Source organism: Melospiza melodia, chromosome 3, assembly GCF_035770615.1.
Source record: "Melospiza melodia melodia isolate bMelMel2 chromosome 3, bMelMel2.pri, whole genome shotgun sequence".
In the NCBI taxonomy this organism is placed as follows: Eukaryota; Metazoa; Chordata; class Aves; order Passeriformes; family Passerellidae; genus Melospiza; species Melospiza melodia.
The window spans coordinates 28357795-28373899 of NC_086196.1; the positions used below are offsets into that span (position 1 = coordinate 28357795).

Genomic DNA, 16105 nt, shown 5'->3' on the forward strand with positions numbered 1-16105 from the left:
CCGAGATGCTTTTGGGGAGAGTTGGTTTGCACGTTCCTGTTGTGCACACGCCCTGTGTACTCATGTTTTTGAGCTATTAGCTACTCTTCGCCTCTCTCCCAGGCGGTTCGGAAACGCCAGGCTGGGGTGAGGCCTTAGAAGGCCCGCTCGAGGCCCTGGCCCGCCGTTCCCCGGGCGCCGCAGCGGGGCCGCTCCCGCTCACCGCCCGCCCCCCTCAGCCGCGCGCCCGCCCGCCCCTCGCCACGCGCCACCGCCCCGCCGGGAACGTGCGCCCGCGCGCCGCGGCCCCGCCCCCCCCGCCGCGAGGCGCGCCGCTATTGGCCCCGTCCCCCTCCCGTGCCCGCGCTGTTGTGACACGTGAAGGCGGCGCACGTGGAGACGTTATGTAAGGCGCAGGGGGAAGGGGCGGGGCCGGCACGCGCGCGAGCTGCGGGGCCGCCGCGCATGCGGGGTGAGGGCGAGGGGCGGGGCCAGGCCGGTCTGGTTGTGCTCCCTCCCGGACAGAGGCCGCGGAGGCTCCCGAGCGACAATGAAGCAGCAACAGCAGCAGCAGCCGCTGGCACCGCCGCCCCCGCAGCCTCCCCAGCAGCCGTCGCCTCCCTTCGCCAGCCCGGGGGTCCCGGCCTTCCTCAGCAAGCTGTGGGCTCTGCTGGGCGAGACCCCCAGCAACCAGCTCATCACCTGGAGCCAGGTCGGCCCTCTATCCCCCCCCCACCTCCTACCCGCCCGCGTGTGGCCGAGCCCCCGCGAGCCCCCGCCATCCCCCTGCGCTTCGCTCCGGCAGGCATCGGGGCCTGCTGGGGCCTCGGCGTGCCCGTGGGGAGGATGGAAAATCAGGGCACGGCCACATGGCTTGGTTGGGCTCGGGCCGGGCTGAGCTGAGCTGCTCGGCAGAGGCCGGCTCGCCTCAGCCCTCAGCCTCTCCCTTGTGTGTTAACTGTGGAGTGGGAGCTGCGGTGCCCGCCCTGGGGGCGCGTCCCACGCACCGCTGCGGAGGGCGGGGGTGTCTGTCTGGCGGCTCTGACTGAGCAGGCTCGGGCGCCCGTGGGGGTGCGAAGGGGCTCGGGAGGCGGAGGATTTTGCCGAGCGGTTAAGGAGCCAGCGTGTGGGGAACGTGGGGCTGCGGGGTGGTGGGTGCGCCGGGAACGGGGCTCGCCCTCTGTGAGCCGGGGCTGCGGGAGAGCTCCGGGCGATGGCAGAGCGGCGTGCTCAGGCCCGGTGCTGTTTCCTGTGTGCTGCCCCCGGGCCGGATCCCGCTGGGACACGGCGGGGCGGCCACGTGGGGCATGGCCGGGGGCTTCCCGGGCTCGGTGTCCACCTGCTGGGGTGGCGGGAAGGGGATGGGCCATGGGGGAGCTCGAATTGGGCCCCAGTTTTCTCACAGGGCAATGAAGGGCTGGCACGTTGCTACAGTGAGCATCATTGACAGTTCTAAGCACGTATTTTAATAATAACTGCTTCATTTTCCCCCCTATATGCTGTTTTCAATAAAATCTTGTTCTCAAATCGTATCAATATCTTTGTGGTATTGAGTTAAACTCAATTGAGAACTTCTTATTTTAAATGCTCTAGAAATAATGAAATGTCTTAAATATTTTACTGGAAATGATTTACCAATACCTTCAACCAAAACTTCCCAAGGAGGGAGGCAGGAGGCCTCAAGAGATTATGGCAGCTTTTCTTTTTTTTTTTTTTTGTTTTGTTTTAGGATGGGATTTTTTTGTGATTTTCGGGTTTTTTGTTTTTTTTTTTCTTTTTTTGTTTTTTTTTTTTTGGAAGAGAGATACTAAAGGCTGTATTGATATTGTCTACATTAAAATTGATATTGTCTACATTAAAAATGCTGGTTTTGCTGCCTTATGCTTTTGATGGCGTATTTCCAAATCTATTTTTATGTTTATTTAAAGTAAATGTACCAATACCTGTGTAGGTATCCTTGTATTATTTTTAAAATTAAAAACAGTAAAAATAGTTGAGATTCTGCAAAGCTGTTTCTAGAGGGGAAGGTTCACCCATCACAGTTGATATTATTAACAACCAGAGGTATAGGGATTGCTTGTGATGTGGGTGAGGAGTACCAAATGGAGCACTTGGGAGACTGCTGTGTGCTGGAGTCATTGGCACTAGGAGCTGACACTCGTATTTAGCTGTGTAGTGAAACTTACAGTTAATGTCTGTGCAGCTTTGCTCTAAGTGACTGTCAGGGCAACAAGAGCTTGTGGAGGTGTTTCCCACATTTTTCATGTGCTAGGCCTGGACAATGTCAAGGTGCTGATAAAGTGAGGCCTTGCATGGAGGTTGTCTGTTGGTGTCACAGGTCACTGTAGTGTCACTTGCTTCAGCACCTTCAGTTTGTGCATTTAACACACAGCATTGGCTAAAATAGTCTGTTCTTGCATTTCTTTTGCTTCCCCTTTTTCTTCCACTGATTGGTTCTCAGCAGGAGGTAGGTGGGCATTATGGGCAGTTTTAATCTCCCCACCTTCCTCTCAGTGTTAAGGCCCAAGTCATCCAGTGGAGAGCCATGTGTAACATCCTGTTTCTGATGCTCCCTGCTGACTGCTGGAACGAGCTGTTGTGGTTTAACCCCCACTGGTAACTAAGTACAGCTCAGCCACTTGCTCACTTCCCCACCCCCTGGTAGAGAAAGTAAAACTCGTGGGTTGAGATGACCATTTAACACTGAAATGAAATGAAGTGTGTGATAACAGTAATAAAACAGAAAGAAAACACAAGAGAAACAAATGCCCAGTACAATTGGTGACCACCTGCGGGCCAGTACCCAGCCCATCTGGAAAGAGCAGTTGGCCCTCCTGCTGGGTAACTCCCCAGTTTATATAGTGGGTGTGATGTTCCCCGGTATGGAGTATCCCTTTGCCCAGCTTGGGTCAGCTGTCCTGGCCGTGCACCCTCCCAGCTTTATGTGTGCCTGCTTGCTGGCAGTGCTTGGGAGGCTGAAAAGACCTTGACTTAGGGTAAGCACTGCTCAGCAACAACTAAAACTTAACTTACTATCAACATTATTCCCTCACTGAATCCAAAACTGAGCACTCTACTAGCTACTACAAAAAAAATTCTATCCTAGCTGAAACAAGGACACCTGCCTTTGGACAAGGACCTACATATGGTCTTACAGCTGCTTCTTTAAGCTTCTTGGGATCACAGAGCTGCTGGCATTTGAGGATAAGAGAAGTGACTCACTAAAGTAAAAAGGCCTCTTAAGAAGATGCAGGAAAAGTGTTGACATTGTTGAAGATAAGACTTTTTATTAACTACAGAGTGAGAGTATTGTGGATGTGTAGACAAAACCTAAACCATTTTGAAGTAGGTAATTTGCATTCTGCCAATTACTTGCCCTGTAGTTTAAATGGAGTGCAGTCATTGAAGAACAAAGATCTGATCCTTCTATTTTAGGTAAAGCCTGTGGATTAAATTAAAGATCAGTCTTCCCTCACAACTGGCATTCCAGGAGGGGAATCTTGCTTTAGGTGACTACCTTTTTGGTAACTTCAAAACCCAGTGGACACACTCACCTCTTTGACAGCTTCATCTGCTCTACAGATCCTATCAAACCAATCATGGTTTTATACTGAAAAGCAGATGGGACTGTCAGCTGGTTGTTGGTGTTTTTTCCTTGCTCAGGTTCTTTGTTAAAATTCCCTACCAGGGCTTCAAGACTACATTCAAAATTGATAGTATTGTCCTGTAGTGAAACTGATCATTGCTGGTAAACAATTATTTCATATCGTCAAGCAGTGTGTAACAGTAGAGATGTTTGCCTTCAGATACAGGTAATGATGTAATTGATAGTACTCAGTTGCTTTGCAACTGCAAGGTTTGTACCCTTTTTGTTTTGGAAAATTGTAGGCAAGCAGATCAGTAATGTACTGCGTGCACAAAGGAAACATTCCAATCTGGTGATTAATTCTAAAAGCCCAGTGTGTTTTCTGCTATGGTTTTTAAGTAGCTTAATGTGTCTCTCTCATTTTAGAATGGAAAGAGTTTCTTGGTGTTGGATGAACAGAGATTTGCAAAAGAGATTCTTCCCAAGTACTTCAAGCATAACAACATGGCAAGCTTTGTCAGACAGTTAAACATGTGTAAGTTCCTGGATTTTTGCATTCTAGCACAGTTCCAAGTCCTGTACATAAAAGTTAAGTTGTCATTTCCTCTGAGCAGGTGCTTTGTGTTCTCTGCAACTAGGATACTGTCTTATTCTCAAAGATAGTGGGGACAGCATATTTTGAATTTCTTAATGTGGGTTTTGAGATTTTTCTTTTGTTTTTTTTTTGTTTTTTTTTTTTTTAAGATGGCTTCCGTAAAGTCGTCCATGTTGATTCTGGAATTGTCAAACTGGAGCGAGACGGTCCAGTAGAGTTTCGGCATGCATATTTTAGGCAGGGCCGGGAGGACTTGCTGGAACACATTAAAAGGAAGGTTAGTGAAAATCCAGTGTGTGGAAAGCCTGTACTGTTCAGTATTGATAAATAGCTAAGTTCATGTCAAATTTTAATGCAGGATTGTGAGTGCAAATAAGTTCAGACTTTATGGAAACAAACTTCCCTGCTTTCATTTAGATCTTGAGCTTGTAAAGATATTTTGGGGGATTTGACAAGGCTTTTTTTATCTACTTTGCTGTCATTGTAGTAAAGTTTCACAGGTGGCAAAAAAGTGTGAGTTTTATGTAATATGACAATTTGCAAATGAGTATTAGAAGTGCAGAGCATACTTTGACTTTACCATCAGCAATGTAAGAAACTGCTCATTTATGTAGCTTCAGAACAAAGCTACTGTAAGCATTAGACTGTACACCCAAGAGAATGGGGCAAATGTATAAACACATTTGTTATGCTTCTGAAATGTGCTCTTCTGTTACTGAGTCAAGTGCATATGGATAGCAAATAGAAATATGGCAAATCAAACCTGATGTCATGGTTAATTCCAGCCAAGAGCACAGCCCCACACAGCTACTTGCTCAATACCCTCATGTCAGGATGTGGAAGTGAATTGGGAGAGTAAAAGTGAGAAGATCCTGGGTTGAGATGAAGGCAGTTTAATAAATAAAGCAAAAGCTACACACACACAAGCAAAGCCAAACTGGGAATTCATTTACCACTCCCCAATGGAAAGCGGGACCCCATCACATGTAATGGTGACTTGGGAAGACAAATGCTATCATTCTGAGCATCCCTTCCACTTCCTTCTTCTTCTTTCCCTCAGTTTTATGTGCTAAGCATGACACCATATGGTAGGGGATGCTCCTCTGGTGAGGTGGGGATAACTCCCAGCTGTGTGTGTGCCCTCTCAATTTTTTGTGCAGCCCCAGCCAACTGGCTGGTGGAGTGAGGTGAGAAGCAGAAAAGCCCTTGACTCCATGTGTAAGCATTGCTCAGCAGTAACAGAAACATCTCTGTATTGCCAGCACTGCAGCACAACTGCACAAGTCTAAAACAGAGCCTATGCTATGAAGAAAATTACCCCATGCCAGCCAAAACCAGCACAGGGTGATGTACTGCTTATCACCAGGTTTTGTGACGCAGTTATGATGAAATAGAACACTTGGGAAAATGCCTGAAGAGTCAGGAGTGTACACAAATATTTGTAACAACTAAAGCTAATGTGGTAAAAGCTGTGTTTCTGGTTTGGGGGTTTTCTTTGATGCTTGGTTTATTATTAAATTAAGTGTATATTTTGCTAACATTAGTAAGAAAATATACTTCATCACCAAAAGAGAATAATAGTTAAGCATGAGTTAAGGGAAGTGTTGTTTCTGGATTCTAATCTTTTAAAGGTTTCTTCTTCGAGACCTGAGGAAAACAAGATCCGTCAGGAAGATCTCTCTAAAATAATATGCAGTGCTCAAAAGGTGCAAATTAAGCAAACAACTATTGAATCTCAGTTGTCTCTTTTGAAGAGGTAAGTTGCTTCATCAGTATCTCATCCTTAATGCTGAGTAATTGTTGATACTAGATATTGGACAAAGACATGTTTCTAGGTGTCTCTTGGTTTCTGGTTGCCTCATTTCAGTTATTGCTTTAGGAACATAAGCTTCCATAAAAATTGCTTTAAAATTGAGTTTTTTGATATTATTAAAAGTTACAGGCAGTAACTAGGCAATTAAATAACACCTTTAATAATATTTCCATATAGATGCTGAGTCTGAATATTTAAATCAGCTCTTAGTATAAAGTATGCTGAGTATTTTTGTCTTCAAGTTTAAAATAGCTAATGTATTGTTTTGAGGCAGAGTTTGGTTTGTGCAGCTTGCATATAATAATTTTGTAGGACAATTAATGTCTATGCTCATTGTTTTTATTTTCCTGTTTTGTCCTTACGCCCCACTGTTAAAAATTGTGGAAGTGTTAATACCCATGAAAAAGTGTTTAGAAAATCTAATTTGGAAATTCATTAGTTACCTTATCGACAAAGAAACGGAATTGAAAATCCAAATGTAAATAGAGTTTTTGTAGAATTTCATTACTGCCTGCTTAGAAATTATGATTTATTCTCAACAGTGAGATAAGTGTCACAAATTACTTAATTCTTTAGAATATTTACATACAGACTAGATACATAAGCATAAGGTCATGCACTGTAAGTCACATCATCTCAGTAGAAACTATTAGAGTTTCTATTTCATCTTCTAGAAGATGGTTTCATGACAGTGTACCTCTGTGGCAGAGGTCAGTGATTACTTCAGGTTTTAAGAAGTAAATTCTCTCATTTCTAGACTTCAGTTCTACTGACTTGAGTGGTAGAATATTTAGAGGCAAACTTCTTTTGCTTAGGGCATAGTCTTTGTTAGAATTTGGACAGTCTAGAGTCAAAATCATATTTGCCCTTTTGAAATCCTGGATGAATTTGGGTTGAAAGGAACCTCAGAATGCCATCAGGTCCAAACTGCTGCCCAGAGCAGGGCTGGCTTTCACTGAAATGACAGCCAGCTGCTAATTAAGTGACAGTTTGTAGAGATGAGAACCTAGGGGTTGGTCTTTGACATCCATATTGTCATCTCATCAGTTTAAAGTGAATGAAGTAGAAACTGGAGCTAAATCAGAACACCTGGTCCTACAAAACATGTTGAGAAAGCTAGTGAAAAAGCTGAGAAAGTTCAGAGTCCCTCACTTCTGCTGTTAATTTTGTGATGGAACTGTACTCTTAAATTGTGTGTTAGACATAGGAGCACTTGGAGGAGTGAGTAGTACCCTTCATCACACTGCACATGAGCTGCTGTTTCTGAAAGTGTAGTTTAAAGTTTCCTAAAACCCCATACACCAGTGCGGTTTGCTTCTTTGTGTTGAAAATTAAACTACAAAAGAGAGGAGAGTGGTCTGTTGTCTGCCCATATTCACTGAAGCTTTTGGTACTCATTATCTACCTCTTAACATGGCATACACTGTGGAAGCAAAAAGGCTTATGGTTACAGTAGGGCAGTTTTTACACTGTCTCAGTAATTGGAGTCCTGTCAGTACTGGAAGAACCAAGGTTTCTAAAACAGTGTTTTGTGAAAACTGCTACCTCTGACATGCTCCTGTTATTTTTGGTCACCTAACATGCCTGTTTACTGGAGCTAATGGAGGTAACTGTTAAATGCTGATGGTTAATTTTTAATTGCTGAATGTATGGGTAATGATTATTGCCAAATTTGGGAATTTTGGTTTTTTTTTTCCTTTAAAGCAGATGGAAATTCTCTGCAGGCTATTTGTTGTGTTTGAGTCTTTGTTTCACAGTTACTTTCCAAGGCTGCTTGGTGACTATGTGACACTCCCACTCCAACCCCCAATCTAGAAACACATTTCAAAGTGTTTCAATGAAGCCAACTGATCTTTAACAAAAATTAAATACTAGTTTTAGTGTGACTTTTAAATCATCATTTTTAAACAGAGAGAATGAATCCCTTTGGAGGGAAGTGTCAGAACTGAGAGCAAAACACTTGCAACAGCAGCAAGTTATTCGAAAGGTAAGGCTTCATTCAGGTGTTGTGTGTGCTTGAGTGAGTGCTTCTGAAACAGGAATGCTTTGCCATGTTATCTTGCTTTGCCCTCACTCAGCTTTTTATAATGTCAGATCTCTCTTTAATAGAAAAAAACAGCAGGGTGGTATATGATGAACAAACCCTAGTAATACAAACATTCAGGGTATTTTATTGCATAAGCAGAAAATAAGGCCAAAGTCTTGTGAACATTTTCAAAGAAAGAGGCTCAAGAACATCCTACATCTGTTATTACATTAACCTTAATATGGTCCATCCATTTTTTTATTACTTTGGGAATCAGATGTCTAATTCTCTGTCAGCTGCTTGGGAGTAACTTGCTCACTGCAAGAATTTCAAGATTCTGTATTGGAAGTTCACTGCTGACCCACTTAACTGACTTACTGACTGTACATTCTAGTTACCAGAGGAATAAATAATTGAGTGGAACCTATTGATAATATGTTAACTTAGATTATTTAACAGTTAGATTTATGATCGACCAAAACTGATATAAATGCGTAGAGTTTATAATCTTTTTTTAACATATCAGGGCATCACTGCAAGTAGCCTTGTAGCAAAGACTTACTGATTTTTTCTCCCAGTTTCTTCAAGCCAGATACATACTTTAAAGCCTTAGATTTAAAGCATAAGAGAAGGAAGGCAAACATTTCAGAAGGAATGACCGGTGATGAATACTGTTAATTGTACATGTAATTTTTTTTTCTGAATCTGTCAAAAATGTCTTTCACCAGAACCAGTATTTACAGATTCAGGTTATGTATATGGTCCACATCCCTATATGCCTTTTGTCATTGCTAATTAGAATTCTTTTAATCATTTGAGTTGCTGCATGTCTTTCTGTGTCTTGTATGATGTTGTATAAAAGCTGGCTCTTATCACCTGCTATGTGAAGTCTTTAACAATTGAGTAACTATTTAGATATTATCAGCACTGGTTTATACCTTGATTTTTAGGTTTTCTGAACAGCTTTGTATAAAAGTTATTATGCAAAGAAAGTGTTCTGCTGTTTATGTATAGGTTTTATTATTGGTGTCTTTTGCTATAAGATGCCTTGGTGCTTATGAGAAACAATTACAAAGTAAAGCAACCAACAGTAGTGTTCTCTCCCTTACAGATTGTACAATTCATTGTTACCTTGGTGCAGAACAACCAACTAGTGAGCCTAAAACGTAAGAGGTAAATATGATCTTGGACACTTCCTGTCCACTTGATAAACTGACACGCCTTGTTGACTCATGACCAAAGAGGTGGGTTTGAGATGGCTGCCTCACTTTGCTCTTTCTGATGTAGGCCTCTACTTCTGAACACTAATGGACCTACAAAGTCGAATGTATTTCAGAAAATTGTGAAAGAACCAACTGACAGTAGCCACCATGTAAGTTTTCTATTATGGGTACTCTCTGTTTGGATGGAGTGCAGGTGGGCACTTGGATCAAATTCATTGTCATATGGAGACTATAACTCAGTTGTGTACTGAGAGCTGTCAGCTTGTACAGCTGATAGGCTGTGTTGTTTCCTTTCAGAAGCTGGAGGGGTGATAATCACCATTCACTTTCCAACATAAGCATATATAAACCAGTTATCTGTGTATTAAATACATGATGGTGCTGAAAGCAGTTTGCTTTTAAGAGTGGTGCTATTAGAAATAGCACATAAAATGTTTCAGTGTTATCTCAGGAATGTGGCATCCCTGGCCCCATACAGGGACAAGGGCCCAGGGTGCTGCTCAGTCATGTCATGTTCCTGTTACATTTGAATGAGTCACACCGCTGAAAGTTGTTTTCAGCTGTCCAAATAGTAATTGGTGAGGAAATTGTTAAAACAAGCTCTCTAATGTGGCACTAGAATTAGCTTTATAACAAAGTATTGTTTAAACAGCAGTCACTGTTTTAATATGTTTAGTTCTAATGTCTGACAGTGCTAGTATAATTTTATTTCTACGCCTGTAGTATTTACCAATTCTTTTTCCTATAGCTGTTATTCTCCAGCATGTTTATTTACTTGTATAGCTTTTTCTGTTAAACATAGATCTATACAAACAGCTTGTAATCTCCAAGGTGTAGAAAAGCTCTTAGACTTCATTAGATGTGAAGTATTTTAAGATACAATGATAACTGTCAAAATGCTGAAGCTCATTGTCCCTCTACCCTGACTCTTTTAAAAATAATTCTCAGGTACCTCTCAACAGAAATGAGGGCTTAAAAAAAAGGGAACAGATTTCAGATGACATTGTTATTTATGATGTCACTGAGGATGTGGGTGAGGAAGAACATCCCATGGCTGATGAAGAAAATCTTCCTGTTACACCAGAAACAAGTGAAGATACCACTTCAGATTCTTCCAAGTAAGAAGTCTCAACATGTTTGTGTTGATAAATGACTTTCAGTGTTGTATAACATGCACTAATTCAGATGTCTTAGATAATTTTTTTGGTGAAGTGGTTAGAATTATTCAGCACTCCTGCACGTACAGAAACTTCATCTGTGAATTCACACTAGCTTTTGACTTACTGACCTCTGGATTTGTTCCAAAATAGTTAATTGGCTGTTGGAGTTTTAATATCGCGAGGATAGATAGAAACTGGTGAAAGCAATCTGTATTATTGCATAATAGTTAAATATACTAAAGCCAGAGTAAGAGAAGTCTTCTTTACTTTTTGATTGTGTGTACATATAGGAACGACTTCCCTTGTTTTTCCAGGTTTTTGTGGAGAAAAATTTACATGTGGTGTATGTCAGATTTTGGTCCTTGCATTAAGCCAATTAATTTCAGGGTTCTGGGTTTTTTGCAGTCCAGTTGTTTTTTGTAATTGAGTTCCTTCCAGTCTGTACTCCAGTTCTACAGAAGTTCTTCATCTTTCAGCTACAAGCAGGTTGAAACTCGGTCCAAGGATTTAGATGCAACTCTCTTCTTGAGTAGCGTTGGACTGATAGGGCCTGTATTATGCCTCAAGGAAAAAAAAATAATATTTGTAGCTTATACTTGAATTGGCACTATTGTTCTTGCTCAGCTGATGCCTGGGAATGCATTCTCTGATAGAAGAGCTAAATAAAAAAAAGGCTGTGATAGAGAGGCAGCGTAACTAACAGCTTCTTAAGGGTTAAGAACCAGAATAGGCATGAAGGCAAATCATTTGAGGATCACTCTTGGTTTTCAGGTTTTGTTCCTGGTATGCATAATAAGGTTAACTACAAACCTGTTGACTGGGATGCTTTGTTGTGGGTGCTCCAGAGTTGATGCTGTTCAACAGGAAATAGGCAAAATATATACTCTCTGTCTGTCTGTCTGTCTTGGTGACCTTGTATGATGTGGTACATACTTCACGTTTATATGCAAGCTTATAGTGGTACTAATGACAAAAGTGTCAGTGTTCCTATAGCTCTTTAGCAGTTGGTTACTGTAGTCTGGCACAAGAGTGTCTGCTAACTGAGCTGCATTAAGTGTATTGATCATTACAGAGCTGTATCAATGAAAGATAGAGATTTCGAGTATCTTGTTGTGTTTAGTATTAAAAAGCAGTAGAAAAGGTTCTTTCCTGATAGTAGCTTGACTGAAGTGAGAGGTAACTAAACCTGTGGAATAATACCCATTTAAGTGTGTATGAAATGCTGTAATTAATTTATCTCACATTACAGCTGTAGCTGTAGCTACCATTCTCCCGATATTGTAATTGTGGAAGATGATAATGAAGATGAATATGCCCCTGTAATTCAAGGGGATAAAAACACTGAATCAGTTGCTGTCCCAGGTAATGCTCCAGCCAGCCATGTCAGTGACAGCACGAGCCCGCTCATGTCAAGTGCTGTACAGCTGAATAACCAGTCAACTTCAACTGCTGAAGACCCAGTCTCTGTGATGGATTCCATACTCAATGAAAATGGAGTAATTTCACAGAATATAAATCTTCTTGGAAAGTAAGTAGTCTGGTCTTTTGTTTTTTCTAGTATTAGAACTGATTATTTGACTGAAGTAAAAAGAACTGAAAAGCAGTTTCTGCTGAGAACTTTAAACTTACAGGCTACTGATATTCCATCCAGTTTCTGAAGATTCTTCTATTTTAAGTATTTTAAGATGCGACCTCTGATTTTAATTGTTGAGTGAGTTGTTTAATCTGGCAGTGTAATGTTGTGGAGATTGCTGAAATCGTCAGGATTTATTTTTGTCATTCCTGCAGGTGGATTAGACCCATAAGGGCTGTGCAAGAATTGCATCTCTGCTAATGTCATGTAATAGTGTTATGTTGACATGATTCCTGTGATACCTATTCCAGAGCACCTCTCTGCTGACTTGGGTTCTCTCCTAAAGAGGCTAAAAGTCTTCATTTTTCCAGAGGTCATTTCTTGTGAAAGACTTAGTTCATTCTAGTTCTGGTAAAGATTTATAGATGCATGTAGTACATCTGTGTAAAGCTTACTTAAGGATTTCTCTTGCTTTATTAAGGGATACAGCAATAAAATACTGTTTGCCTTCTAGAGTTGAACTTCTGGATTATCTGGACAGTATCGACTGCAGTTTAGAGGACTTCCAGGCTATGTTGTCAGGACGACAGTTCAGCATAGATCCAGATCTCCTGGTTGATGTAATTTTGACTTAAAATTAAGTATTTTCATAATAGGCTATAGGAAACATTTGTGTGTATTGTTGCTGTTTAATATGATTTAAATCACAAATTATCTTTTTTTCCTTCCCTTTACAAAGCAAAGTTATAAATTTTTATGAGTTTCTGGAGCACTGGTATAAGTCTTAATGCTACACCACTGCTCAAGTGAATGCTTAAGTTTCTTACTGAACAGTGGCTTGCTTAATGAAATAATGCTGATATTTGTTGTGATGTGAACTTAGATGTCAAGTCAATTAGTACTCTTGCTTGGAAATAACCCAGCACATTATCTTTGGTCTTCTCAATGAACTGGGGTTAAAAAGAACCTTCCTCCCTGTTGCAAGACCACGTTGCTGGCTGGTAGCAGGGTGTTGTCTGCCATGATTCACATGTCCCCTCTGAAGTGCTGCTCCCTGTCCATTTGTTCCTTAAGCCTAACCTGAGCCCCAGTGCATGAGGTTACTGGGTCCTGGTGACATGTGGCTGCTGAACCTGCTGGAGTCCTGTTGGCTCCCTCTCACTTCACTGAGATCCCTCTTAAAAGCACCTCTGCTCTCCACTTACTGATGGCTCCTTCCAGCTTGGTGTCACTTGCAATTTCATCCATCTTGCAGACAGAATTATCCATGCAGCAGTGTCAGTAGAAATTGGTGTTTTAGGACTGCAGCAAACCATGTTAGATGCCATACAGTTGTTTCTTTTGTGATCAGGGTTCATGGAATTCCACACAGTCTCCAGTCCTCATAGAGGGTGGAATAAGTACAGGGGTTTTTCTCACACATACAGAAGCAATGGTCTTGTATTCTTAATAGCAACACTGAGATACCTAAAACTTGGATGTCTTTTGTCTTATTCAGCTTTTTACAAGTTCTGTGCAGATGAATCCCACAGATCATGATCATATCACTAATACCAAAGTAAGTCTTAAATCCATTGCTCAACATATGCACTAGTGAGAGATGCAAAATTCACTCATCTTTTGCTGTTTTCTTTACTGGAATCATGGCACTTTGTGCTCTGGCTTTTAAGACTTGCATGAGAATAGGAAGACTGCAGCTGAGTTCATCCTGTTGGGCTTTAAACAACAAAGTAAAAAGCACCCTAATTAATTAGACCTTTAAAACTTGTATTACCTCTACATTATACCAGTCCCTTGACTTTTATATCCCCGAGATGTTTTTATTTGCAAACATGGTATGCACTTCTATCAGAATGGTTTCATCTGTATTGTCTGGTGGGAAGAGAAACCAGTAGTAAGCAGTGAAGCAAAGATGTAGTGCTTTGAATTTGTCCAGTTCATTTAAAGCATTAGTTTTGGTTCTTGCTTTGTAGTCTGTGTTTTCATTTCATGTTTTCTCAGCCAAGGTATGTTAGTGTGGATAATATTGATTATGCCACTGCATCTTATCACAAATAAAAAAATATTTGTCGTTATCATTCAGCTGTCCTCCAGTAGCATTGGAACAAGTTTTAAAAGTATATTTTAAAAGTTTGCTTTTGTTCCCAGGTGGAAACAAAGGGAAAAGAAGCTAACAAGAATAATGCTGGTCCAGCAGCTTCACAGGAAACACAAGGTACTAAGCCCAGATCAAGTTAGTTGTGGTCATCTATTGAAACGTTTCCACAGTTGAACATTAATTACTCTAAAAGCCATCTCAGTTATTTGCTCCTTATCTGATTTTATGTTATGCTGATAAATAACCAAAACACAATACTTAGTATATTTGCTTTTTAGATTTTTGTCTGCACTAGATGCAGAGAAACTGATGTTTTGCAGGTGAATCTGCACTAATAATGTTACACATGAACATAACAATTCTTTAAAAACACAAACACCTATTTTAGTAATTATTCTTTAGATAAATAGTGTGGGTTGGATTTTGTTTTTTCCTTCTGCACGTAGAAAGGCACATGAATTGATATTCTGGGCATTTTTTTTCCCCACAGATAAGCAGCTGATACACTACACTGCTTTTCCACTCCTTGCATTCCTCGATGGGAACCCAGGCTCTGCTGTTGAGAGTGGGGGCTTCACAGCTGAAACTCTTTCCACTGCTGAAAAGTCCCTGGAAGGGGATGAGCTCCTGGAGAGCAGCCTGGATCCCCAGCCCACCCAGAGCAAACTGGTGCGTCTGGAGCCACTGACGGAGGCAGAGGCGAGCGAGGCCACGCTGTTCTACCTGTGTGAACTTGCCCCAGCACCCATGGACACAGACATGTCCTTCTTGGATAACTGATGTGAGGGAGGCTCTGTATATAGTCATGAAGATGAACTATTTATTTAGAATATTGTTTGGTATGAGAGTTTTTTGTACATCACTGTTTTATGTAACCAGATATGTGGAATCTGAAGTACCTTTCCTATCTTATACAAGCAGTTGTTTAGCTATGGAGTTAGCCAAGCCACCAGGCACAGCTGGCACTGCTGAGCCCGGCTCCTGCTGCACTGCTGTGAACACTTGGTGTTGCCCACATTGCTTGTACTGCAAGTAACCAACACTTGTCAATAGTGAGCTTTGGTTTATGGTTTCTTATACTTCTTGTCTTACATATGATGACATAAACTAGTAGTGTATGGTTAGGGAACACTGACTTTCTGTATTTTGGGGTTTTTATTTTTTACATTTTGTTTAACACACATGAGGCTTTTTTGGGGTGGGGGGACCAGGACCTGATGTAGGCTTTTATTTTCCCTGCTTCAACTGGGAACAAAGTGCCTGTACCTTGCTAAATCTTGGTTCTGCCTTACTTTCACTTCAGTGGAAGTGCTCACACATAGCACAAACTGGGGAAAAGTTGTTGACAGCTGCCAGGCCCCGTGACTGCATGAGTACTTTTAACTTGGACCATCTATGCTGACAAAATAAATGTTACTTAAGTGTGATACTTGTCAAAAGTTTGTCTCTTATTCTGTGTGCCAGGTGGTTATGGATTTAACAGCATCTTGTTTTCCTATCATGTGCAAGGTCTGCTATGCACAGTTCCTGAAAAGTAGTTTCATTATGTCCAGCCTGACAGGTTTATTGATAAGGCTCCAAAAGAAAACTAGGTTTTCTTAACTTCATACATGCAACACAAAAGCCACATTCCCCAGCTCTGGAAGTGGATCCAAGGTTTTTTTCCAGAGTAATCTGGCCACTTGTACAAGGAGCTGAATCCATACAGAGCAGTCTGCCCATTTTCTGAATTCAGCAATTTGTTCTTTGCTACAGGACTCAGGAACTTTGTTACAGGACTGTAGAAGCGGTGTTCAGGTGTTTTACCTGAATTCAAACAGGTGTGATCCAGTGAGGTGGCAGCAGTTGATGAGGCAAGAATGCAGTTCCAGGTGCAAAGCATGTTAGTGTTTACTGGGACATGGCTGCCAAGGGCATAGGACTGTGAGAGAACTTCAGCCAGGGGGTTACAGGTGACCTCCTGAAAGAGCCAGGGACTCACAGGTGTGCTCTGCAGCACTGTTGGTTCTTCTCAGAACCTGACAGTGCTACAAAGCATCCCCAGAAGAGAGG

The 16105-nt window shown here is 41.8% G+C and overlaps 1 protein-coding gene across 3 annotated transcripts; it reads left to right on the forward strand.

The window, feature by feature from the left end:
- The first annotated feature begins 464 nt into the window (after positions 1-464).
- On the forward strand, positions 465-15480 carry HSF2 (heat shock transcription factor 2). Of its 3 annotated transcripts, XM_063151090.1 has the most exons (13): positions 465-691; positions 3992-4100; positions 4310-4437; positions 5792-5916; positions 7885-7960; positions 9111-9172; positions 9287-9371; positions 10171-10340; positions 11632-11910; positions 12470-12575; positions 13454-13513; positions 14104-14170; positions 14544-15480. In XM_063151090.1, exons 1-13 carry the CDS (start codon positions 530-532, stop codon positions 14831-14833), a joined length of 1719 nt encoding a protein of 572 aa, XP_063007160.1. In that variant the 5' UTR covers positions 465-529; the 3' UTR covers positions 14834-15480. The 3 variants fall into 3 exon arrangements, with proteins under 3 accessions (XP_063007160.1, XP_063007161.1, XP_063007162.1); XM_063151091.1 differs by lacking the exon at positions 13454-13513; XM_063151092.1 differs by lacking the exons at positions 12470-12575; positions 13454-13513 and having other exon boundaries at positions 14544-14594.
- The last annotated feature ends 625 nt before the right edge of the window (positions 15481-16105 follow it).